Source organism: Pristis pectinata, chromosome 3 (genome assembly GCF_009764475.1).
Source record: "Pristis pectinata isolate sPriPec2 chromosome 3, sPriPec2.1.pri, whole genome shotgun sequence".
Classification (NCBI taxonomy): domain Eukaryota; kingdom Metazoa; phylum Chordata; class Chondrichthyes; order Rhinopristiformes; family Pristidae; genus Pristis; species Pristis pectinata.
The window spans coordinates 111,860,553-111,886,852 of NC_067407.1; the positions used below are offsets into that span (position 1 = coordinate 111,860,553).

Below are 26,300 nucleotides of genomic sequence, written 5' to 3' on the forward strand. Positions count from 1 at the left end.
GTTGCCAGTCACTTCAACTCCCCCTCCCACTCCATCACTCATATGTCAGTCCTCAGCCTCCTCTACTGCCAGCAGAAATCCAAATGCAAATTGGAGGAACAATACCTCATTTTCTGTCTCGAGACCTTGCAGCCTAACGGGATGAACATCGAATTCTCCCACTTTAAGTAAACCAATCCCCCCCCACCCCCCAACCATCCTTTTCTTTCCTAGCCTCTTCTCCTCACCATTTTTTCCTCTCCTCCCCTCCCCCCATGCTGCCTGCCTCCATACCTTTGACCCGTCCCTCTCCTCCCCCACATCTGCCTCACTCTATCTCTTACCTGCATCTACCTGTCACCACCTTGTGCCCACCCCACCTCCCCTCTTTCGTCCACCTATCACTGCTCTGTTTCTCCCCTCTATATATTGGGCCTCCCCTTTTCCTATCTCCAGTCCTGAAGAAGGGTCCTGACCCAAAGCATTGACCGTCTGCTTTTCTCCACGGATGCTGCCTGACCTGCTGAGTTCCTCCAGCATCTTGTTTTTTCCTATCTAGATTCCAGCATATGCAGTCCTTTGTTTCTTTGGAATTAATATTTCCTTTGACTAGGACTGAGTGTCACAGACTCTCACAGTGTATCACAGAATATGGCCATTCAGGACAGATACAAGAAGAAACTCCATTACCCAGAAGGTGGTGAACTTTTTGAATTCACTACTCAGGAGGGTTGTTGAGGCTCATTTGCCGAGTATATTCATTGATAGATTTTTAGATGTTATGGGAATTAATGGATCTGGGGCAATGCAGGAGAGTGTGCCTGACGTAAAAGATCTGCCATGATCTTATTAAATAGCAGAGTAGGTCCAATGAATGTTCTACTCCTGGTTTGATTCCTTATGTTCTGATGGAGAACAAAATAGAAAAGAACAAGAATAGCAGGACAGGAAAGCAAGAAATGAAGTTGCTACAATCAATCAAGGAATGTATCGCTAAAAGATGAGAGCCAGAGTAATGTGCATGTCTGTGCCTATAATGTACATAATCAAGAAAGTAGAAAAAATACTTTCATGAACTCAGTGATGATCAAGTTGACCTTGAATCTGGAAATGATTTATATGTGATGGGAGACTTCAGTGGAAAAGTTGGAAGAAAAAAATTTAAACTGCAGAAATCTAAAAGTGAAAACAGAAAATGCTGAGCAGGTTAAGCAGCATCTGCAGAAAGAAACAAACTTGCTGTTTCAGGTTGAAAACACTGGGAAAAGAACTGGGAAAGAGTGAAAAGAAGTTTTATTTCCCCCAGTTGCAGAGAGAGTTGGGGGAGCCGGGGTGGGGGGGGGGGGGGGGTGGGAAGGGCAAAGGTAATGTGTCTGGTAAGCTGAGACAAGTTTATTGTGACCATCAGGTCAGTGGGTTAATGGTGGGAGTTGGAGAGCGAAAACATGAACAAAGGAACATAAACTTGCAAAATGCAGAGTTGCATGTTATTCCCAGCAGGTCAAACTATGCTAATGGACAAAAAAAACTGAGCCAATATCACTGTTCTGATGCAAACAGAATAAAAGCAAGCTGTGTAAAGTTGTCAGATTTAATATTCGAGTCTAGAAGGCTGCAGCATTCCCAGACAGAAGATGAGATGCTGTTCCCCAAGTTTATTCTGGGCCTTGTTATTACACTGTAGGAGGCCACAGACAGATAGGTCAGAGTAGGAGTGGGATGGAGAATAAAAATGGCAGCCCACCAGAAGCTAGGGTTGTCCTTACTAACAGGACACAGCTGCTCTGCAAAGCAGTCACCCCAATCCATCTTCAGTTTCTCCAATATAGCAGAGATTACATTGTAAATGCAGTCCACTGGGTGTTCCCATTTCTGACAAAGGGTTTTTGAACTAAACCATTAACTCTGTTCCCCTTTCCACAGATGCTGCCTGATCTATCAAGTGTTTTCAGCATTTTCTGTTTCATCAAGACTTTGGACCATAATGTAAGACCTCCTAGCGAAGGAAATGGAGAGTGGGTACCAACACTTTCCACCAGTACAGAGATAGGCAAGATACAACTGGTACAAGTGAAGTGAATGGACTTAAAAACCTAGATCAAAGAGAGCTTAACAGCAATGTAGGATTGCCAGAGAGCAACAGATTTCAGTGATTCCAAGTGTAATGAATAACATTGACCATAAGATGGTGCTCCTCCCTCGCCAGCACATAGGGCCTAAGAAACAGAATATAAGGAATATACAGTAACACATAAATACTTGTTGAAAAGCCAGAAAAAAAACACTATGTATATTGATCAACAACACATCACAAGGGGATCACCATCAGCAATGGATAAACAATAGAGATCAGATGCACAATGGCAAACCAAATAATAGACCAAAGGTCATTAATCCCGCAAAACCCATCAATGTCCATCAGAACTGCTGCAGTTCTTCTGTTTCACAGTACTTGGGTTCATCTACAAGGGAATGAAAATACACTTCCCAGTCACAACAGCATGAGATTTAGATATGTGACAACATTGCAAATATATACTAATTCATTAAAACTGATGAAAGTAAATATATCACACCTCAAGCTTTAAAAAAAATATAGACAAGGTCATTGTGGTTGGGGGGTGGAGAGGTGGGGGAAGATCTCTGAATCTTGAGTATACTCAAACAGACCTCTAAAAGCTATCCAATAATAATCTTCCTGAACATTTTTCTGTGCTAGTTCTGCTTCCTTAAAAAGATTAGCGAGTTCAGTCCAGTGCAGCTAATTCTCAGCTATGGAGTTCATTTGCATTGTGCATCCAACTTGAATTTCTGTTTAAATCCTTTTTGTTGCATTTAAATATCTTTATAACCAGCTGATATGTGCAGATTTAATGTTTGATAAATATGGAGCAGGGCAGAGTTCCAGCATGGGCAGCAGTTCTGTAGGGAACTATTGCCCGTCCACCCACTTACAATCAGCACGTCTTTAATTTGCACATCTGCATGCAGCAGTGTGGAAGTCAGAAACACACTCAAGGTCCGATGCTAGCATGTCAGACCACCCTTTCCGCCACTGGACTGTTCACTGAATCCAGCGATAATTCTGGATCATACTGACATTAAGGGATAAATGCACTTTACACTTGGCCTTTCACCTCCTGGAGAAGCTGTTCCTATTCTACAGACATTCCACAGAGGGACCGCAAAACCTTTGTGGAGAAAACATGATATTTGTGCACCTGGGTTAATCTTGTTTGAGAAAGAACTTTTCCTCAGCTTCAACCTCTCGTAGCACCAATTTTTCGTCAATGTAAGCCTTTTGAAAGTACTGCCAATGTATTTTAGGTAACACTGTAGCAATATTTCCTCACATTTCAATAACACGCCCATATGCTATGATTCATACATGACATTTACATAGAATACAAAGGTGGCTACCAGCACTTAAGTACAGCCACATACAATAAAATTTCAACAATCCACTCCATGATTAGGAAGTCCAGATACTTCAGCCAGATAGTTCAGCACCTGGCTCACTTGGTGACGTTTACAGCATTCCCTTTCCACAAGAGTCCTGGGTCCTGCCCTTTCTTTCAACTCACCAGGACCCTGGTTCCCACCTTCCAATTCAATTCATCAGGACACTACTCTCTGAACACATCAGGTTTACTGGAAAATTATAATGCTGTGTAATGTCCAAAAACGGTTCATTAAAACTATATTGGGTTATTAATAGGAATAACATCCAATAGTCCAGAAGTTTGGCGAGTCCAGCACCAAAATCCCAAGTGTGCTGGATTATGAATTTTATTGGAGGTGGAGAAAATTGGCCACTTGAAATTGTTCATTCATTATGAAGTCCTGAGTGTTGTAATGTGCCCAGTTGGAAGGTCAGATACTGCCTCAAGCTTATACTGGGCAATATTGGAGTGATATGAGGAAACTTAGACTCCCAAGTCAGAGAGGAAGCAGGATAGAGAATTAAAATGATGGGTGACAGGAAGTTCAGGATTGCCCTTACAGCCCAAAATAGAAGTGGTAATCTGCAAAGTAGTCACCCATCTGCTACTGACAAAGGGGTTGAAAGGAGAACTGAGAGTCTTCTCACCCAAGAAGTGGGAGTCTAGAATTCCTGCCTAAATGAGGTGGAGGCAGAAACTTATATGTCAAAGGCATCCAAAACAGAAAATTAATTAGGTTGCACAGTTATTTGACCAATGCTGAACTACATGCTAAAATATTTGTTCCCCTCTCAAACTATAGCATGTTTAAACTTAGAAAAAATTAGGAGTGGTACTGTTGATCCTTCGCTTAAATTTGAGGAAGTTTGGAGTCCATTTATTCAATATGTCCATATGATATAAGCTGACCTTTTTCAGATCCCTTTCAATAACCTTTGAATACAGAGGAGCGGAGTTAACGACATAATAATTTTTTTTTTAATTGAAGAAATATCAGTCCAGTTTTTGTTTTGAAGTTTTTGGGTTCTTTTGGTTTATTATTAATTTTTTTTGATTTGGGGGTTCTTTTCTCATATAATTAAATCTCTTTTCAATCTTCCTTTTGTATTATGTTCACTTAATAAGAGCGTGGGAGGTCTAGATTACTTTTTTTAAAACTCCTTCTGACTATATATATTAACTGTTATGATTGTTATCCTGATCTCTTTGCATCATGTGTATAGTTAATGTTATATATATTAATCTGTAATAATTTGAAAATTAATAAAAAGATTGAAAAAGAAATATTTGTTCCCTATCTTTGCAGGAAATAAAGCTACCAATCCTCCTTCCCATGTCCTTCTCTGCAACCACTTCATTTTGCGTTCACATATGCATTGTTAAATTCTTTCGGTAATAACATTGTCTCCAACAAACCCATTTGTTTTAGTTTTTATTACGTAGATAAAGAACTCAACATATTACAGCAGATAGCTTTATTCTTCCAATGAGAACAACATTTCAAAATAAGTACATCTGTAAATATTCATAAATTTCCAATATCACTTTTAAACTAACCCATACAAGGCTATATTTTTAAAGATCATTTTACAATTGCACAAAACAATTAAGGCAAATTGTTACCATTGGCGATTATAGACAATGACCATTTTCATTGTATACAGCACAGTACCATGTTTCACCGTAGTAATTAACCACAAGAAACAAATATAGTACTATCGCAAAAATGTAAACTGGAATAGAGAGCATGATTAGTTGAGAATTGTTACAATTTATACATTTCATTGAAAGGCAACTCAAAATAGTAATTTCAAATTTGATCAAGCTTTTGTCTATTAAAATGAACTATATCCTTGATCATTTCCAAATCACCAGTAAATTAAGTGACTGTATATCTGACTGGATACTGTAGGAGAGACTGATCTATCAATTGATTTCACTGAGTCAATCTATCTGACTGGACACTGGATATTATACCAGAATCTCTCTTGTTCTATACATATATATATATATAATATATATAACAACTTGAGTTTTCAGTTTCAGCTCTGGAGACAAAGAGGCCCTTCCAGTATAACCACATTTTTAAATAATTTTTTGCATCATACCAGGTAACATTTCAGGAGATGAGTTCCATACCCTCATATGGCCTTAGGCTGGTTTATTTTATAATTTTACTTCTAGTTTTATTCCAGTAGCATTAAATAAAATCTTAGCAGAGGAACAGAATCTGAGTCTCTCAGAGACAATTTTCCAATCACCTGCTCCTGGCATGGAATTTCACCCATTGGAAACAAGGAAATTGTTCATTCCTGTGACAAAACAATTATGTCCATAATAAATGGATTCACAACCAAGATGCTTCGAGTAAATGTGCTTCTGGTGCATTTATAATTAATGGTAAAAATATATCAGGAATTCCCAAATAAAATCAATTTTGTAACAGTGATGGAACATTTTATGCCAGCATTAGACTCAATGCATTTTATTCAATTTCTTGGTAGGTTTCAATATAGAAGGAAGTTTTTCCAATTCTTCTCATATTAGAGCAACACACATACATCCTAACCTCCACTTCTGAAAGTAAATAAATTTAAAATTCACTGTACAAATATAATATTTTAAATCTAGAGCAGCAGGGGACATAACCTTGTTATAATGAAGCTACTATTAATAGGAAATAATTGCATTGCAATCCACACCAAGTATCATGGTTGTGCTAATTAATCATTGAAGGATAAAAGCTCATTTGTATACTAAAGGAGCCAATACTTTCCACTGTGATTTCAGATCATTTCTGGATAGGATAATGATCTGATATTATTACCCAAAACATCTTTTCTATGAACATGCATAAACACATGTTTACAATATCCTTGTTTGGTCCAAACTCAGTTTTAAATAATTGAAATACCTTCACACACCAAAATTCCTTTAACCACAAATTTTAAAATTGAGTAGTGATAAAGTGTGAATGGCTTTAAACTAATCTAACCGGTTGCACAAAAGTAGAATTCATGCAAGTAAAGTTGCTATCAGATTTCAAACTTCTCTGAAACAACATATCAGATGTAATTTAAGACAACCTAATGGTTATGACCCTCCTGTATGGAGACCCTTCTGCATTGGTTTATACTGCCATAGTGCAAAGCTGTGTGACTGTTGCTTAATATCTGCTAGATCATGAGATTAACACAGAAAAGGATTTAAAAACATGGAATGCCCAGGAAGCTCTTAAGAGAGTCATTACTAGGAAACCATTCTCCTTTTGTTCCAATGACAAAACCAAAATAACTCCACACTCACCTCATCATGCCAATCAATAATTATAGATTCCGAGTGAGTATCCTTCTCTTTCCAAGCTGCAGCAAGAGAGCCATCATTATCCTCAAAACAGCAGTTTTCTTTTTTAAAAATCACTTCAGGAATTTGGACCTTTTCTTCCCCCTTCATTCCTTGAATATGTCCAACCATATAATAGCAACTTTTCATAAATCAGATTTAATAACTTGTGTTATTTCATATTAGCGTTCTTAACAGCCAGTCAGTACCCATGGATAATGATACAAGGATTCACTGATGAGTTGTCACTGGCTGCAAGTCTTATCAAACCTATCCATTACTATAATCAAGTTTTCAGGGTAAATAATAGTTTTGAATAATAATGCATTGATAAAACTTGACTGTTTAATAGGTTAATCCAGCCACTCAAATAGACATTGTGTTTAAAATAAACAATACCGATGCCTTGGTAAGATATCTTAGACGATGTTCCATATGCAACAGGTACCTACAACCTTAAGGGGCTATTATTGCAACTGCCTTGCTTCAAATATTCATTGAATTCACCTGCTTCATCCATGCATTTCACTTTTTAATTGGTTCCATCATCAAAATACTAGCTCATCTTTTTTTTGACAGAATCTTTTTAGTTTCCTGATAATTAAAAGTAGTATTTGTATTTCAAATCACAGAAGCCCTAATTCAAGCAAGTATAAGCTTCTATTACAAATGCAATCTGTTAAATGGAAGTTCCCAATCATATTAATTTAATTAAAAGATTCTGCAAAGGCTCCATTAAAAGCAAAGAATAATAAAATCTAAAATAATTCCGACTTTTAAGATGGCCTTAGATTGGACCCACACAAGCTATTCACCCATCCATCCAACTTGTGCACCCACTTATCCTTGACACAACATACTATTGGTTCAATTGAATAATGTAGATTTTTCTCAGAGCAATAACATCCAGTTTGACGTTATTCCAACTTTCCAGACTATTATTAATGAGTGTATTCTTAGAAGCCAAAGAAAACCAGAAGTTCAAGGTCTTTTTGCAAGTAGAATCTCAACTGTTTTCCAAATCTACTGCATTATTTTATATGAATCATTAATCAATACTACATTATCTGCAGAGAATAAAATCCACATCCTTCCATTTCTAAATTACATAACAAGATATCCATAATCAAATTAAACAAGATATGGAACAAGAGATCCCCCTGCTTGACTCCTCTTCAAATTGGAATAAATTTAGTAAACTCCAACATATCTGCTGTAGTCAAAGTATATGCCACCGGCTAAATCAATAAATTGATCTCTGACAACATAATCATTTCTCAGTTTATGACCAATGGAGTCAAAGGCCTTGACCAGGTCTACAAAGAGCACAGTTAAATTCTCTTTTCTCTCTCTTATCCTTTAACATTCAATTACTTATTATCAAAATAGTCTCATTCCATCCAGATGTCGCAGCTAAAACCCCTTTTAGATGTTGACTTAAAAAGATAGATCAGCCAATTGTAATTGGTGTCCATTTATCGATACTATGGAGTTTTGCAAAGTCATGCATATAAGGAACCATCTGATTGGCCTTAATCTAACCGAGCACTTTCCTGCATCTCATCCACATTGAAAGGAAACAGAATCAACATTTGTGCACTAAGATTTTTAACCCAAACTAACTTAAGCCTGTCAAGACCAGCAGTATCTTTCTTAAAATGATCTAACCCAGTCCTAACTTCTGCTGCATAGATGAACTTGAGTATCACTAGCTTGTCTCAAAGACTAAATTTACTTACATCTATGTTTTCATCTATTCTCTACTGAAGTAGATTTCTGATTATATAAATCTGCAACTGGCCATCTGCACAAGGGGCTTAAAGAAACTGACCTACTGATGTTACTTTCTGTTTAAACACTTATTCCCTGTAACTCCAGGGATTCTGTTTTGTCAGCATAAACTAGCATTGCCATCCACATAGACCAGCCCCCGTTGGCCCATACCCAAGTCTCAAGGATATTTGAAAGCTGGCAGGCAGACTGATCTACAGGACACTCCTAAAGTATCTGTCTCAAACAACTGGTCAGCAGCATTAACTAGGGAAGCAAGTTTCTTGCAGAAAGTAATTCTAGAAGAATTCCAAGAAAGTTTCATCAGCCCAGGGCTATCTAGAGTTATCCATAGACTGTACAAGTCATACTGGTAGATAAGCAGGATGACCTATTCTCCCCAAAAATGACCTCTTGATTTATGGGTGAGTGAATAATTTGACCTCTTCCCCTCACCTTTACAACATTCCAGTACCACCAGAGTGACTTATTGCCATCAGAGTCGAACTTTGGTGGGCCTGCTTCCATGCTCCCAACCTGAAAATTTTGATCTGATAGGAATATAAAGAATATAACTGATATTTTACCTCAATTCTAGGAATTCAGTAGCAAAAAATATGATTATGTATGAATTTTAGTCCTATCACTCTATTACAACCATAATTTAATTAATGAAATATACATTCCAATGAAAATTACACTTGTGTTGTAAATTTTGAGAATGAGAAACTCAGATAAGCAGATTGCTGCAATTCAGACAAATGCATTTGAATTAGTAGCAAGTAGAAAAATAACTGCTAAACAATTGTGTCAAAAAGCAGTCAGTTTGTTCACCCCAATGGCTATTGTTTGCACAAATCGAAAATTTCAGACAGTTTTTTTTCCGTTTTGAAACCAATAATCCATTACAGGAAACCTGACACAACTGCTTTGGCTGGACAGTTCATTCAACTGAAATTAAGTATAGCTAAAGATTTCATTCAGATTTAATGTGCAAATTAAATAGTTTGTAAGGGGTAAAAATCTTAGCTTATCATCCTTCACAAATTGAACAATCACTTAGTCCTAACAGTTAAGGAATGTAAATAACTTCACTTTCTATGAACACTGTTTCATCTGCAAGCTTATTTCAGACTGGTTATAATGAGGAAGTTGAACCTTAGCTAAGCAAACCTCAAACCTTATTGACCTGTGCTCTTCTTTGGCACATTTAAAATTTAAAAAATTCGAGCCCTAGATTCAACTTTAGTGAGAAATCTGATTACATTGTCAAATGAAATGAACTTACTACAGTGAAGTACTATGTAAACGTAATAGTCCATTTGTGTCTTCCTTTTCTTCACTTACTTTTCGTGCTGTTGCCAAATTGTGAAATGGAATATTGGAAGTTTCTTTTACATTATTTTCCTCTACCATATTTCTCATGTGGCCATTACAGGAGGCTCCTGGAGGATTGCTACTCATCTCTATGTAACCCTCTACATCAAGATCATAATATTTTTGTGGAATACAGCATAATTTATTCTCACATTCTGTTAACATACAGGGGAAATCACATGTTAAGTCAGAATCATTCACCCTTTCAGAAAATTCTACCTGAATGGTTACAGAATGAACTCCTGCATTGTGGAAGATCTCACGGATTTGTAATCCTGCTGTTTTATAGGTGGAAGGATCCAAGCATTTCACATGAAGTGAAGCAATATTCTTCCCTCCTGCAAGCTCCCAGATATGGAGTTCATGAATCCCATGTACTCCATCAACTCGATGCAATTTTTCATCTGCAGAACATAGGAAACAGAGCTTAAGATTTCAATCAATCAATGAAAAGAGTGTGTAATTTAAGTTTATCAAAGCTTTAAATTTCTGTATTCAATGTTTTAGTGATGCATTAACTGTCTTCCAGTAAACAAGATCAGTCTGATTATTGACTGGACTGGTAGAATCCTGGATCTTGAATAGAAAGAGAAACAAACCAACTTAAATACTCAAGACATGAATGTTTTAATTTACATGTCTCCATTGGAGGAGTCACTAAGTCCTGGACATTTTGCTTAAAAGAACATCTGAGTTAGAAAGGAATAAAACTGATCTGGCATATCCAGCTAGGGCATTCTGAAGGGACATTATCAATGAAAACTAGGAAAAGCTCAAACTGTTGTAAACCTCCTGTAACTATATGTATGAATTGAGGAACAGCAAGAGAGGAACCTGAAACAAGCATGTAAAGCTTCCTCATGGGATATGTATTATGAAACTAATATCTGTAATGGCACAGTAGATGCATACTTTCAGTGAGGTAACAAACTTGCATCACAAGCTTGAACTAAGTCTCGAATCAGAACCTTTCTATACCTACCCTGTATAAAGCTAGGCCAATGGAATATTAAGCTGTAATCACTTCTGTTCTTTGAGAAATGATTATTACTTCAATTAACCCAATTTAAAACTAAGTCAGTTGTATTCTCTCACCACATTTCACATGTTAACTGTACAACTTAAATGTAGATATAATTAATCTTTTTTGTAATTCAATTAATTTGTTTTAGCTAAAGTATAGTTGTAATATTCGGATCTATTAGCTAAGAGTTAATTTTCTCTTCTCTCCTTTCTGCTTTTGTAGATACAGACTCATATTCAGCTATAATTCCACACCACTGCCCCAGTGGCAATAAAAAAGTGATTGGCAGTGGACTTTTCTATCATGGATATTCATGCTCACATGATAGAGCTGTTTCCATAGTTTATTGATGTAACCATTATACAATGATACATTTACATATAATTTACCAAAATCAATTAATTCTAGCAGCATCTAAAGAGGAGCTCAAATGACTCAAGCTGAACAGTGATAACAGTAATCAGGCCCTTGTGATGGGAAACACTTCATAATTAAATGAATCAATGGACTTTAAGAATTGCAACATCATTCCTTTGGGAATTCTGTTTAATACTTACCCCTACACCAACACAGTTTCAATAACAAGCAGCTGTTTCTCAGCCTTAACCCAATTTCTTAACATTTTAACTTCTTAATACAGTGAATTTTAAAAAGCAGTCTTTTATGTGTAACTTTGCCAAATGTTTTCTGGAATTCAAATATACATGTCATATGGCTTCAGAATTGGCTTGATTACTATAATTTTGCATCAAGTATACCCACTGTACAATGTACATGCCAACTTAGCCTTTTATCAGGAAACTGTTAAGGATTTCAATTATTTTATTGTCCATATATAATACACTAAACCTTTATTATAATAATATTTCAGTGAAAATTAGACATTATCTCCAAAGACTAATGGTACAGGAAATCCATACAGGCATGAAGAATGTCTGCAAGTAATTGAATAGAAATGAAAATACCAGGTTTCCTCAAAATGAATGCCTCAATGAAAGAATTAATGGACTGCACCAAGATACATTTATGAGCTAAATCATTGCCTCAAATATTGCCTCATTCATATCTAATGGCAAAACTGTCACATTGTAAGAAGATTCAATTTGCAATAGGTGTGAATCCCACACCTGAAAACACTCACATCAAATAAGATAAATAGTTCAATACCTTTGGCAGGATGTGCCTTGAAGGCTTTTAGTCGATATTATTTAAACTACATAACATGCGAGAAAATCCATCACTCACCTTAATAAGAGGATGGCGACTCTACCAATCAGCCAATTTCCCAGATCTACTGTTCATTCATTGTGCTATTGTTTTCAGTGACCTATTCACCAAAATTTCCATATCTGTCTACAGTTAATACTATATCCCAAAACCATCTTGTCTGTATTTCCAACATTTTTTTTCAAATCCCTCAAGTTGCTTTGTGGTTGTCCTTATTACAAGCCATTTTCCACCAACCATTCCACATTCCCTTCCCATTTTGAACTATCTTGTATTTGATTTGCCTTCTTCCCGACGATTTATACATTTCTTCTTAAATTTAGATAGCTTTAAAATAATTTTTATAACTATAAATTTCAAATGATTCAACTTGGATCACCATAGAATCCAGTTAATGCAACTTCATGTCAAGTCTGTTTGCAACTGCCATCGTTTTCACTGTTTAGCCATTTTTTAAATACACTTCAGAGGCTTGGCTCCTGTTTTACGACTTCCTGGGTCAAAAGTTCTGAACCATTAAGGCACAGAACTTGAGTCTCTGGAAAGGCAGAGGAGTGGAAAGGAAAATTAAACAGGACCAAATAGGTCTCCATGGCAATTTCACCCAGTTTGTACCCAGATGGAAGATCAAAAGTCCCTCCAGTGTTAATATTCCAGATGCTTCAGATCTTCATGAGGCAAAGTAGAAAGTCTCTCTAGTGGCTCGGGGCATCCTTAGTTACTACTCCTTTGCATTTCCACAAAACTGGCCATATTGCAGAAGATCAAGTGGATGGTACCTCTGCCGCTTTCTTTTATATTACGTTGGATGTAACTACTTTGACATCAAGCTTTTTGGACAGCAAAATATTATTCTAACACACTGTCAGAAATTAAATACAATATCAAATACTTGTTATGTAAGAATACCTTAGTAACAATATTATAATTCATTTATAATGGGAGCAATTAAGAAGCAATTTTCAGTTGGGAAATATTAGTCATTCTTACAATGGAGTTAACAATATTACTATACTTCCATTGTTCTTAATTTTAAAAGCTGTAATTCCCAATATGAAACATCAGCCTGGTTCTTCCCTAGATCTATTTACTTATGATGAAAATTAATTGGTTAAAGAGTCAGTTTGGGCTATCACAGCACAGATGGCAAGGAATCCGTAAGTCATAGTGAAATACGTCTAATATTTGTTATGATGGCAGCAAGTGCATCTCAGCTGCAGCCTTCCCAGGGAGTGAACCTGCAGCCTGCCACCAAGGTCTGAGACGTGATAGAGTTGTAACCAGCTGCCTTGGAAATTTTTTAATATAAATTGAGAAGCAATGAAGGACAAGTCACTGAATCAACATCCCAGTATAAATTGAATTATTCAGATGACAGGGAAAGAGGGAGAATAGTAACAGGGGCTAGAACTTGCAAGGAAATGCCTGCAATCTTGTGCTGAACTGTTGGCACTTACCCCTGATCTGCCCACAAGTCAGCAGAGGACACATATGCAACCAGTTACTATTATTACTGTCTACAGCAGACAATGTTGCTTCAAAACAGCTCACTCATTAGGAGCCTTAACACCCCTAAATTTTGCAAATAATACCCATGACCTCTAAAATGTAAACATAACTCCTGGATAAATCTCACATTAATAATACAAGATATTAACCATTTAGTTCTTCAGAATGGTTTAAATGAATTTAGAGGCACTGAATTACTTTTCAAGTGCGTTCATGTTTATTAGTTAGGTAACCATGCACTTAGTTTATATACTGCATATACTAAGCAAACTGTTGAAGTAGAAACACAGGACAGTATTTGAAGATATAATACTCTTTAAGTAGTTGTATGAATTTTTTTATATCCACCTATCCAAAGGGTCTCCATTTAATGGCTCTTCCATTAAAGGCATCTTCAAGAGTGCATTGCATTCTCAGCCCTGTACTAACATGCTACATATGTCTGTGTTCAACTCTTGAAGTGCACCCCATATTACAAGTTTTTCACTTACACTTTAAAGGAAAAAGTCCCTCAAATGAATGAACTGACACGGGAAAAATGGAAGGGAGAAAAAAAAATGCACTTCGGCATCGTAATTAAATACAGATCACAAGGCAACAATAGTGCATATCCCCTGTTTAATCTTACCCAAAATGACTGCTGATCAATGGCACATTTTCAAGTGTTCTTAATCCCCATAGGAATTATCGAGAAACCTCACTGGGGCATTTTGTACCAAAGCTTCTGTAATCCTTTAAAGGTATGCAGGAGTCTTACACTATTATTAAATTCCTGAGCAGAGAGAGGGGAAAAATTCCCTTTGGCTACAGAAGTGAGAGGAAGTCTTACTCTGTACTCCTCAGAGAACCAATAAAATTGAAACTGTTTACCTGAAATTCCTATTTTCCAACAATTTTTTCAAATACAATACATCATTTATTAGAAGTAAAATGTCACCTCTGATATGTTTACACACATTTCTTATAAGAAATGTCTTGCTCACACTTAGATGATGCTTGGGTTATGAATTCTTCTTGGTGAGCAAAATCTACCTGGAGATCTTCATCTACAGAAGTTTTGAAAAATACTTTCAATGTACCATTTTGCATTAATATATTAATCAGGTAAATGCTCAGAACCATTCAGGCTCCGTAGGTTTACCACCCCCATCCCATTATCCATAGTAAGGCCCTCAGGTACAGCCACAGCATACACCATCACCCCTGCCCAGCCCAGTGCTGAGGGAACACTACCCAGTGACAGCAAGGGAAGGCACAGGGAGAACTTGGTGGGTGGGGTGGAAGTTCAGGGGTTGAGGAAGAGGATGTGGTTGGAGGGAGAGAAAGCACAGATGGTAGAGAACAGAGGGATAGACGGCCAGGGGGAAGGGAGAGTGTGGGTTACCTGATTCAGAAAAAGAAGGAGGGTGCCAAGAGGCTGGATCCAGGACAGAGAAGGTTTGAAGTTAGGGAGAAGGATATCGCAAGTGAAGAGATTCCGTGCTGGGTAGGATTGAGGATAAGAGAGGAATGTATTCGGATTGGAGGGCTGTGACTAGTGGTGTCCCACAGGGATTGGTTCTGGGACCTCTACTTTTTGTGATATTTATTAATGACAGGTGGAAGGGTGGGTTAGCAAGTTTGCAGATGACACAAAGATCGGTGGTGTTGTAGATAGTGTGGAGGGCTGTCGAAGCTTGCAGAGGGATATTGATAGGATGCAGAGCTGGGCTGACAAGTGGCAGATGGAGTTCAATCCAGAGAAGTGTGAGGTAGTACACTTTGGAAGGACAAACTCCAAGGTGGAGTACAAGGTAAATGGCAGGATTCTGGGCAGTGTAGAAGAGCAGAGGGATCTGGAGGTTCATATCCACAGATCACTGAAAGTCGCCTCACAGGTAGATAGGGTAGTTAAGAAAGCTTATGGGATGTTAGCTTTCATAAGTCATGGGATCGAGTTTAAGTGCCGCGAAGTAATGATGCAGCTCTACAAAACTCTGGTTAGACCACACTTGAGAGTACTGTGTCCGGTTCTGGTCGCCTCATTATAGGAAGGATATGGAGGCGTTGGAAAGGGTGCAGAGGAGATTTACCAGGATGCTGCCTGGATTAGAGAGTATGGATTATGAGGAGAGACTAAAAGAGCTAGGGCTTTACTCATTGGAGAGAAGGAGGATGAGGGGAGACATGATAGGGGTATACAAAATATTAAGAGAAATAGAAAGAGTGGACAGCCAGCGCCTCTTTCCCAGGGCACTAATGCTCAATACAAGAGGGCATGGCCTTAAGGTAATGGGGAGGGAAGTTCAAGGGAGACAGCAGAGAGAGGTTTTTCACCCAGAGAGTGGTTGGTGCATGGAATGCGCTGCCTGGGGTGACATTGGTCAAGTTCAAGAGATTGTTAGATAAGCATATGGAGGAATTTAAGATAGAGGGTTATGTGGGAGGAAGGGGTTAGATAGTCTTAGGAGTGGTTTGAAGGTCAGCACAACATGGTGGGCTGAAGGGCCTGTATTGTGCTGTATTGTTCTATGGTTCTATGGTTTAAAGGCACAAACAAGGGGGAATCATTGGGCAAGGAGCCCACTGATGTGTGTGTAGCAGTGCGTAAATGCTGACAGGCATGCATGCACGTATTCAGAAACACATCTTATATTCTAAGCAAAATATCAATCTACCAGAGAAAGAGTCTTACCCTTGATGTTCACAAATTATTGGGTCCCCTACTAAACAACCGCTGCTGTGCGACACTGGCCCCTGACAACAACAGGACCCTTGAAAACCTGGATCAGTTCCCATCTCTAGGGAGCCAGCAATGATGAAATCCACCATACCTTCAGTGAATCAGGTCTGCCTTTGGCCATCCGAGGAAAAGAGTGTTTGAGGATAACAACCTGAAACTTAGCCCAAAGCTTACAGTTTACCAGTTGGCAGTCAGCTCTGCCCTCTTGTACACTTCTGAGACATCAAGCAGACACCTCAAATCACCAGAGAGGTATCGCCAAGCAACAAACACAAAATGCTGGGGGAACTCAGCAGGTCAGGCAGCATCTATGGAGGAAAATGAACAGTCGACATTTCGAGCCAAGACCCTACAGGCAGCGTCTGCAAAGTCCTCCAAATCCACGAGCAGAGTAAGTAAACCAATATCAGTGTCTTCTCCTTGACCAGCCTCCTCTGCATTAAGGCCTAATTACACTCAATCAGCTCCACTGGGCAGGCTACATCGTTGCTTCACTGACGTCAGAGTCTGGAAAAAAACACTATTCTGAGCTCCATCACAGCAATAGGTGGACAAACAGCAACTTAAGTAAGTTTTCAAAGGCTCTTTGTAAAAGTGCAATGCCCTGATGACTTCTAAGAATCCCTGGCCCATAACTGCTCAAAATGCAGGAAGAACATTCAGTATGACGTTGAGAAGCTTGAACCAATTCATAGAACGCTCACAGGATCACAGCACACACAGTGGAAAGTGTGCATCATCTACCAAACTACCTGTATATCTGACCCTCAAGCACCTCCTGCCCCACCTAGAGCAGAGTATGGGGATTCTACTATGGCATCAGCAGACACCTCAGAATTCAGAGAATTGGAATGGAAGCAAGTCATCCTTGATCCTGAAGAAAGAACATAATTGGAGACAATATAATTCCAATTGATCTAGCTGTTATGTAGACCATGAATAACTAGACATAATGAAATCGTCTTAACTGATTTCTGAACCAAAAGATGTTACATCAATTTGAAAACAACTAAGGCTGTGCTCTTGTAATTCTGGACTAAATTGCAGTATATCACAGCAACCTGAAACCATCTAAGGCTGCAACATTAATTTCATGTGCACAGAATTAGGAGAATTAAGTTGCGTCATGTGCATAACTTCATGTTCCTGTTCATTTAATCATCTCCAGTGACAAGAGCATCAAATAGCTTTCAATCAATGTGGCAGTTTATTGAGAGTATTACCATACATTTTCTCGAATTAACATAAGCAATTTGAACATCATAAATATTGCATAAAATACTAAACCATAACACTTGAAGATGAATTCCAGTAATATCTTTGTCTGGGATTTTTTGTTCCAATCCTAACATGACCTCCAGTCTTTGAGACATGTTAATTAATCTCACACAGTAAGCATTACCTTACCTATATCTTGGAGCTCGATCCCTTTGGGCACCATCTGGAGCAAAATTACAGCTGTTTCTTTCACAAGTGGGAAGACAGATGACAGAATGATTATAACCATAATGATTGTCAGGCTTGGATCGACATAGCATTCCCAATTACAGGGTTCATCTTTATCGAGCGGAAGCACATAGAATATAGTAGCAGAGACTACCACCACGACAGATCCCAATGCATCGCCCATTACTTGTAGAAAGACGCCTAGAAAATAAATATTTATTTTTGTATTAACTCTTACAACCACTAAGTAAGTCAGCTTCCAATACCAATCAGTGATTACTGTACATCTAACCTGACTAACATTCTTTATAAATAATGTAATAATAGCCTGGAATGTATTCACACAAATGTAGTCTAGAAGAAAAATTCAAGGACAAAGAAAGACTATTTGACTCATTATAGTTTGTCCCTCTAGCACTCCAAATCATCCAGTTTATCATCACGTCTCATTTAAATTCATTCAAATGCTTTGATTGAAATACTTCACCTTATAATTTATTCATACGTCTTTTTTAAAATCAACATTGAAATCCACCTTTCACTCATTAAACTGGCATTCTCTTGTCTGATTGCACATCTTTGAAGTAATATCATGGATCCACATCCCTCTGGCAAAAGAGCTCAAATATATTCAATGTTATATGCCTGATCCCTTTTCATACTTAGTGCTCCCTTCCATCCCTGAATGTCTATTTTAAAGTTAGCATATTGTATTTTCTGTGAGCTATTAAAATGAAGAATCAACTATTGCTTCAATCAATATGACTTCAATAGAGGCTTTTGATTTTGAGTTAACATTTTAAAAGATAGGAAATAACTTGTACTTATCTGGTGACTTGGGTACAGGCATGAAAGTGGTTAAATTGCTAGATTTGCTGCCAGAGTACTGAAACAAGTTTTCAAATCCCAGCAGTGCAGCTGAATAAAGGCCAGCTGAATGAGATATTGGAGATTAACTATGCTTGTAAAAACACATTTCAGTGAGAGGCTAATGAATTCTAGGGAGGTTGAAAAGAGAGGAATATTTGCATTAAATTTATTAACACTTAGTGCTCATATATAATGAAAAATGGTATATAATCCATAGTAAAGCATGATTGTACACCAATACCCATGTGTGATGTACACCACCTTCTGGGTTGAGACACATTAAATCTTCTTACAGTAAGTGCAATGATAAAAAAGCCAAGCACAGCCACTCCTTACAAACAACAGTTCAAAGTTTGGAAGGAAAAACTGTGAAATGGATTTTGTTTTTGGAAGCTCAGTAACCTTACCCTAGCAGTAACCGTGAAGCAGAATATGGTTCAGCTGCATTTTTGGATTTCTTTAGGCATAGTCAGTATTGTAGTAGATATGTATCTTTGGTTACAAACTGGGTTAAATACATTCTTTAACCCATCACAGATGATGCATTGTTACATCATGGAGTGTTTATATATATCCTATGATAATGGATTATTTAAATTTATGAAATATTTATTAAAGTAATGACTAGGAAGATTTTTGACAAGGTCCCCCATAAGACATTAGTGTACCAAATTAAACCACAGGGGATTGGGTAATGACCTGAATAAGAAGCTGACTGGCAGACAAGAAACAAGAAAATAGGAATAACAGGTGCAGGCAGTGCCTAGTAGGGTACTGCAGGAATCAGTGCTAGGACCTCAGTTATTCATAACATATATATGAATGATTTAAATGAGAAAATTGAATGTAATATTTCCAAGCTTCCAAATAACACAAAGCTGTATGGGTTTGTGAGCTGCAGAGAAATTTCAGTGTAGTTTGGACAGGTTGAGTGAGTGGGTAAATGCATGGCAGATAAACATGAGGTTATTCACTTTGGCGGCAAAATATGGAAGGATGCTATTTTCTGATAATTTGGGGAAAGGGGAGAAGCATCAAGAACTGGGTATACTTGTGCACCACTACTTGAAAATAAGCGTGCAGCTTCAGCAGGCAGTTAAGAAGGCAAATGATATGTTGGCCTTCACAGCAAGAGGATTTGAGTATAGGAGCAAGGATGTCTTGCTGCAGTTGTACAGCACCTTGGCGAGACCACACCCTGAGCATTGTGGGCAGATTCGGTCTCCTTCTCCGAGGAACGGTGTTCTTGCCTTGAAGGGAGTGCAGCAAAGTTCACCAGACTGATTCCTGGGATGCAGTACTGAGAGATTGGGTCAAATGGGCATAAGAGGGAATCTCATAGAAACCTACAACATTCTCACAGGATTGCACTGACCAGATGTAGGAAGAATGTTCCCAATAGCAGGGGAAACCAAGACCAGAGGTCACAGTCTGAGTAGAAGAGAGAAGAGGTGAAATTTCTTCACCCAGTGATGAACCAGTGGAATTCTCTACCACAGAAAGCAGATGAAGCCAAATTGTTAAGTATATTCAGGATTTGTTCGATATAGTTCTTAGGGCTAAAGGGAAAGGTGGAGTGGCATATTGTGATGAGGATATTATGATTCTGCAACCGGATATAGATAGAGTGAAAACCTGGCAAATGGAGTTTAACATGGGGAGTTTGAGATCATGCACTTCGGTAAAAGGAATTAAAAGGCAGATATTAAGGCGAGAGAGACGGCAAATAAGTGCTAGGTGCTCTGGTGCATGAATCATAAAAAGTTAGCAGGCTGGTCCAACAAGTAGTTAAGAATGCAAACGGCACATTGCCCTTTATTGCAAAGGGATTGGAGTTTAAGAATAGGGAGGTTTTGTTACAGTTGTACAGGTTGTAGGTGAGGCTATACAATACAATACACAGTATTGTATATTGGAAGCGCACTTTTGGTCTCATTACTAAAAAATGGACATGGCAGCATTGGAGGCAATCCAAAGGAGATTCACCAGTCTAATTCCTAGGATTTGAACAAAACGTTCGGGTCTGTGTTCCTTGAAGTTTAGAAGTATAAGGGTGATCTGATTCAAACATGTTAAGCTCCAACGTGCGCTTGACAGGGTAGATGTTGAGATGTTTTCACCAGAGGGAGAGTCATGAACAAGGAGACATAGCTACAAAATAAGGGACTGGTCATTTAAAACTAAGTTGCATAGAAATTTCTTTGTTAGAGGGTAGTGAATCTCTGTCATTCTCTGTCCCCAAGGGTGGTAGAGGCTAGATCATTAGATATATTTAAGGAGGAAATAGATAAGAATTGAGGAATTGAGGGTTATGGGGAACTGGCACAAAAGAGGAGTTGAGGCTAGCACAGATCAGCCATGATCATATTGAATGGTGAGACAGGCTTGAGGGGCCAAATGGCCTAATCCTTGGTAATATTTTCTTGTGTTCTTGTGGATCGAGGGATATGGGGAGAAAGCTGGAACATCAGCCATGATCATATTGAAAGGCACGGAAGACTCAAAGGTCTGAATAACCTACTCCTGCTCCTACTTTCTATGTTTTTATGATCATAAAATTAACAAGTTGGATAAAATTGGAACCCCAAATAAGCATTGCATGAAAAAGCATCAAAAGTTTGACCAGTATTAAATGCATAAACATGTAATATTAGGACTCTGTATTGACGAGGAGAGGGCAGTAGGTATAATTTACATGGACTTTAGTAAAGCCTTTGGCAAGGTCTGTCATGGGAGACTGGTGCAAAAGGTTAGGGCCCATGGATCCAGGGTGTGTTGGCAAACTGGATGCACAATTAGTTTGGCAACAGGAGGCAGAGGGTGATGGTAGAGGATTGCTTTTGCAATTGAATGCCTGTGACTACTAATGTCTCAGAAGGATCAGTGATGGGACCCTTGAGTCATAGAGTCATATAGCATGGAAACAGGCCCTTCAGCCCAACGTCCATGCCTACTGTGTTGCCCAGTGCGCTAGTCCCATCTGCCCATGTTTGGCCATAGCCCTCCAAAGCTGTCCTATCCATGTACTTACCTAGATGTCTTTTAAGTGTTGCTAATGTGCCCACCTCAACCACTATTTCTGGCAGCTCATTCCAAATACACACCACCCTTTGCATGAATAAGCTGCCCGTGATGTCCCTTTTAAATCTCTCGCCTCTTATCTTAAACCTACAGTATGCCCTCTTGTTTTCGGCAACCCCTCCCTGGGATAAAGACTATGTAGTTTCACCCTGTTTATGCCCCTCATGATCTTATATACCTCTATCAGGTCACCCCTTTATCTCCTATGTTCCAAGGAATAAAGTCCTAGTCTACACAACCTCTCCTTGTAACTTAGGCCCCCGAGTCCAAGCAACATCCTGGTAAATCTTTTCTGCACTCTTTCTAGTTTAATAAGATCTTTCCTATAACAGGGTGACCAAAACTGTACACAATACTAAAGTATAACCTCACCAATGTCTTATATAACTGAAACATTTCTTCCCAACTCCTATACTCAACGCCCTAACTGATGAAGGCCAGCATGCTAAATGCCTTCTTCAACAGCCTATATACCTGTGACACCGTTTTCAGCAAACTCTGCACTTGCACTCCTAGGCCCCTCTGTTCCACAACACTCCCCAGGGCCCTATCATTCACTATATAAGTCCTACCCTGGTTTAATCTCCCAAAATGCAATACTTCAGATTTATCTGGATTAAAAGCCATTTGCCAATCCTCCGCCCACATACATAGCTGATCAAGATCCCCCTGTAGTTTTTCATAACCTTCTACACTATCCACAACACCACGTATTTTAGTATCATCAGGTTGCTGTTTGTAATATTTGTGAATGTGGATATGGGTTTTGGAGGCATGATCAGTGACTTTGCAGATGACACAAAGTTTGGTGGAGTTGTTGATAATCTGCAAGGTAGTCTTAGGCTGCAGAGTGATATCAATGTGTTGGTGAAATGGGCTGAAAAATGGCAGATAGAGTTTAATTCAGAAAAATGTGAGGTTATGTATGTTTGGAATGTTAATGAGGCTAGGACATATACCATGAATAGTTGGGTTTTAGGGAGTATTAGAAGGACCTTGGGGAACAAGTCCAAAGATCTTTCAAGTTGGCAACACAGGTAGACAATGTGGTTAGGGAGGCATATAGGATACTGGCCTTCATTAGTCAGGGATTTGAATACAGAAGGAGATTATGCTTGAACTTTATAAAATCTTGGCCAGACCTCACCTGCTTGTGGTTCTGGTCACCAAGGTATAGGAAGGATGTGAGCGTGAAGGAGTCAGTGTAATTCACCAGGATGTTGTCTGGGATGGAACAGTTCAGTTATGAGAGACTGAAGAAGCTAGGTCTATTCTCCCTGCAGCACAGAAAGTTAAGAGGGGACATGATTGAGGTATATGGATACAGTAGACTGCAGGAAACTTTTCCCCATATCAGAGGTAGATGAAACTAGAGGACATAGATTTAGGGTAAGGGGAAAGAGATTTACAGGAGATATGAGGGGGAGCTTCTTCACCCAGAGAGTGGTAAGTACCTAGAATGCACTGCCTGAGAAATTGGTTAAAGTTGGGTCGCTTTAAGAAATGTCCAGATGAATACTGGAATCACCTAGGCATGGAAGGTATGGAGAAAGTGCTGGGAGATGGGACTAAAATAGAAAGCTGATCTCTGGTTGGTGTGGACATGTTGGGACAAACGGTTTGTTTTCATGTTGTACGATTCTATGACTCCATGACTCCAAAGAAAAAGAGAAAAATTGTTAAAGTTTTGGGTCAATGATTTTTGATGAATCTTATTCTTATGAACAATCACCAACCTGAATCATCAACTCTGTTTCCCTCCCCACATACGCTGCCTGACCTGTTGTGTATTTCCAGCATTTGCTGTTTCTGTTTCAAACTTGCAACTTTTTCAGGTTTCTGTTTGCTAAATCTGAGGCTTTCAATATTTCAATATTGGCAACTTAAATAATTTAAAGTGTCCGTTCCATCAAAGGCTGAAACTGCAATTCCAACCCATTTTTTTAATAATAATGAATGGCTTTTAAGTCTAGTACTTTTTTAGAAGAAGAAAGATGTTATGTTCCACGCACCTAATATTAAATATCAGAAAAAGCACTTGAGAAATCAAGAAATAGTTTATAATTCATTAAATGTCAAGTAAAGATTGTCGTGGGAAGATTAGCTACAAACTGGATGTCTATTGTTTTTCTTATGTTTACTTTAACTGCGGGCCGATAAACACTTGGAATAAAGATGCACCATATTGCACAAAATCCAATCACCATCACGGCGACTATGACATGATAATACGTTTCTGTCCCATTGTATTACCTCGAATATTTAAAGTCGTTGCATTTGTGGACCCTTTGTTCTCTGTTTGTTCTCTTGTACCAGTTGCCAGGCTACCTACAACCAAAGAAGCCACAGAAATCGATGATTAGATGCCTTCTTAGGAAATCATGTGAAACTGATTGCAGATTGACTGACAACGCCAAAATAAGTCGGTGAACATTGTACACCCGAAATAAAAAGAGGTACTATCTCGCCACGGTCATATTCTAGTACAATTAAAGCAACACATTAAGAAATGCAAATCTTCCAATCGTTGATGATATGTTGCAAATACGGTGTTGTAATACTTATACTTTGAATGATTGGGTACCACCCCAGTTCCCAAAGCCTGGCAAAGCACCGGGAGCTAATTCGAAGTCTAAGTGGACTGATAATTCAAACACTACGGTATTTGTTATTATAAACTATTATATTAGTTAGGATGTGTTACATGTTCCATTCCCCATTAAAACGCGGGCGTGAAAGCGAAGCTTATTTATATGCTGGCTGCTTGGAACACTCCTCCAAGTATCCGCAGTCACCTGCTCGAGTGCTTCCCTTCCTTCTGAAGCAACAGTTTTGGAAGAGGATCAGACCGACGATGTTCACGGCCAGCCCGAGAGCCCCGACGATCAGCACCAGGCCGACATCCTCGATCTTGAACGGATGGACCAGCCGTACGATCGCCTCGGCGAAGACAGTGAAAGTCAGCGCTGAGAGGAAGACGGCGTTGGCCAGAGCTCCCACCACCTCTGCCCGCACGAAGCCGTACGTGTTGCTGTGGCGCCTCTTGATTCTCGACACGTTGGCCGCGGTCAGCCCGATGCCCAGAGAGATCATGTCCGACAGCATGTTGAAGGAGTCCGAGACCAGAGAGATGGAGTTGCCCATGTATCCTGCCAAGAGCTCCACCACGAAGAAGCCGCTTGTTATCACCAGCATGAAGATCATGCGGCAGTTCTTGACCATGGTGGTGCCGGCAAGTGGAGGCGGGAGGCAAATGTTGCGTCTTGTGCAGCCAAAACAAGCCTCAGATCTGTACGGCAAGTCCAGTGTAACCTCGGTTATTGATCATGTTTGTTTGTTTGTATCAATTTAGGATTTTGCATTCTATTACACCCTGCAACGATTCATGGTGCGTCATATGTCAAACCTGGTTGAAATTGAAGGGGTTGTAGGGAAATCTACCTGAAACAGCATTCCTCAAAACCAGAACACGCCTTTTAAAATCGCGCCATGTGTGTGTGTTTGTGGTGGAGAGGTCGTGTTTGTCAAGTAGTTGTTACATTTTCCCTCCAAACTATTTTTTTTGGCAAGATACGTTTTTTATAAGTTGTGCCGTAATATGTTATTTGGCTCAAAATTAAATTTTGTTTGATAATATTCAGTGGTGAAATGTTTTGCTACATTAAAGTCAGCCGTGGTTGTTTGTCTATGATTCTATAGAAAGCAAATATTCCATCAACCGAACCCTGTGCCTTTGTCTTTACAGATGCCGTGAATGGAACAACATGCGTTGGATTAACAAGTATCATCCAGGAGCAGTTTTGATCACTGGAGATTGCATGAGGTGGCCAACATATTACATGGGCTTTTGACCTAACGAAAGGCGCAGCAGACCAATGCAAAAGCTAACAGGGAATTCAACAGGAAAGGAATTCTGATGCACAGTAATTGACGTGAAAAGTTAACTCTGTTCCTCTTTCCACAGATGCTACCAAGCGTTTATTCCAAAATCTAACACACTTGCTTATCGTAGGAAAACCACCCTTTTGAAATAATAATGCAGGACACTTCCCTGGAATGGGTAGACTTTCTTGGGGGAAAGGTTGGACAGGCTATCCTTGTTATCCACTGGAGTTTAGCAAAATGAGAGGCAAATTGATTGAAACATTTAAGATTCTGAGGGCTTTTGACAGGGTGGAAATATTTCCTCTTGTGAAAGAATCTAAAACTATCGGTCACTGTTAAAAAATATATGGAGTCACCCATTCAAGACAAATGAGGTGAAAATTTTCCTTTCAGAGAGTCATGACCCTTTCAAACTCCCTTCCTCAAAGGGCAGTGCAAGCAGTGTTGGAAGATTATTTTGGCCAAGGTAGAAAGAAAGATTCTTGATAAACAATAGAGTGAAAGGTTATGGGAATGGGTGGAGATGTGAAGTCAAGGTTGCAGTCAGATCAGTGATGCCCTTAATGAATGTTGGAGCATGTTTGAGGGACAGAGCAGCCTACTCCTGCTGCTAACATGTTCTTAT

The 26,300-nt window shown here is 38.9% G+C and overlaps 1 protein-coding gene across 1 annotated transcript; it reads right to left on the reverse strand.

The window, feature by feature from the left end:
* Nucleotides 1–9,821: 9,821 nt before the first annotated feature.
* Nucleotides 9,822–25,012, reverse strand: slc30a10 (solute carrier family 30 member 10). Its single transcript, XM_052011251.1, has 4 exons — nt 24,586–25,012; nt 24,044–24,118; nt 17,801–18,040; nt 9,822–10,315 (listed from the first exon to the last, which is right to left on the reverse strand). The coding sequence occupies exons 1-4, from the start codon at nt 25,010–25,012 to the stop codon at nt 9,822–9,824; spliced, it is 1,236 nt and encodes a 411-aa protein (XP_051867211.1).
* Nucleotides 25,013–26,300: the final 1,288 nt, after the last annotated feature.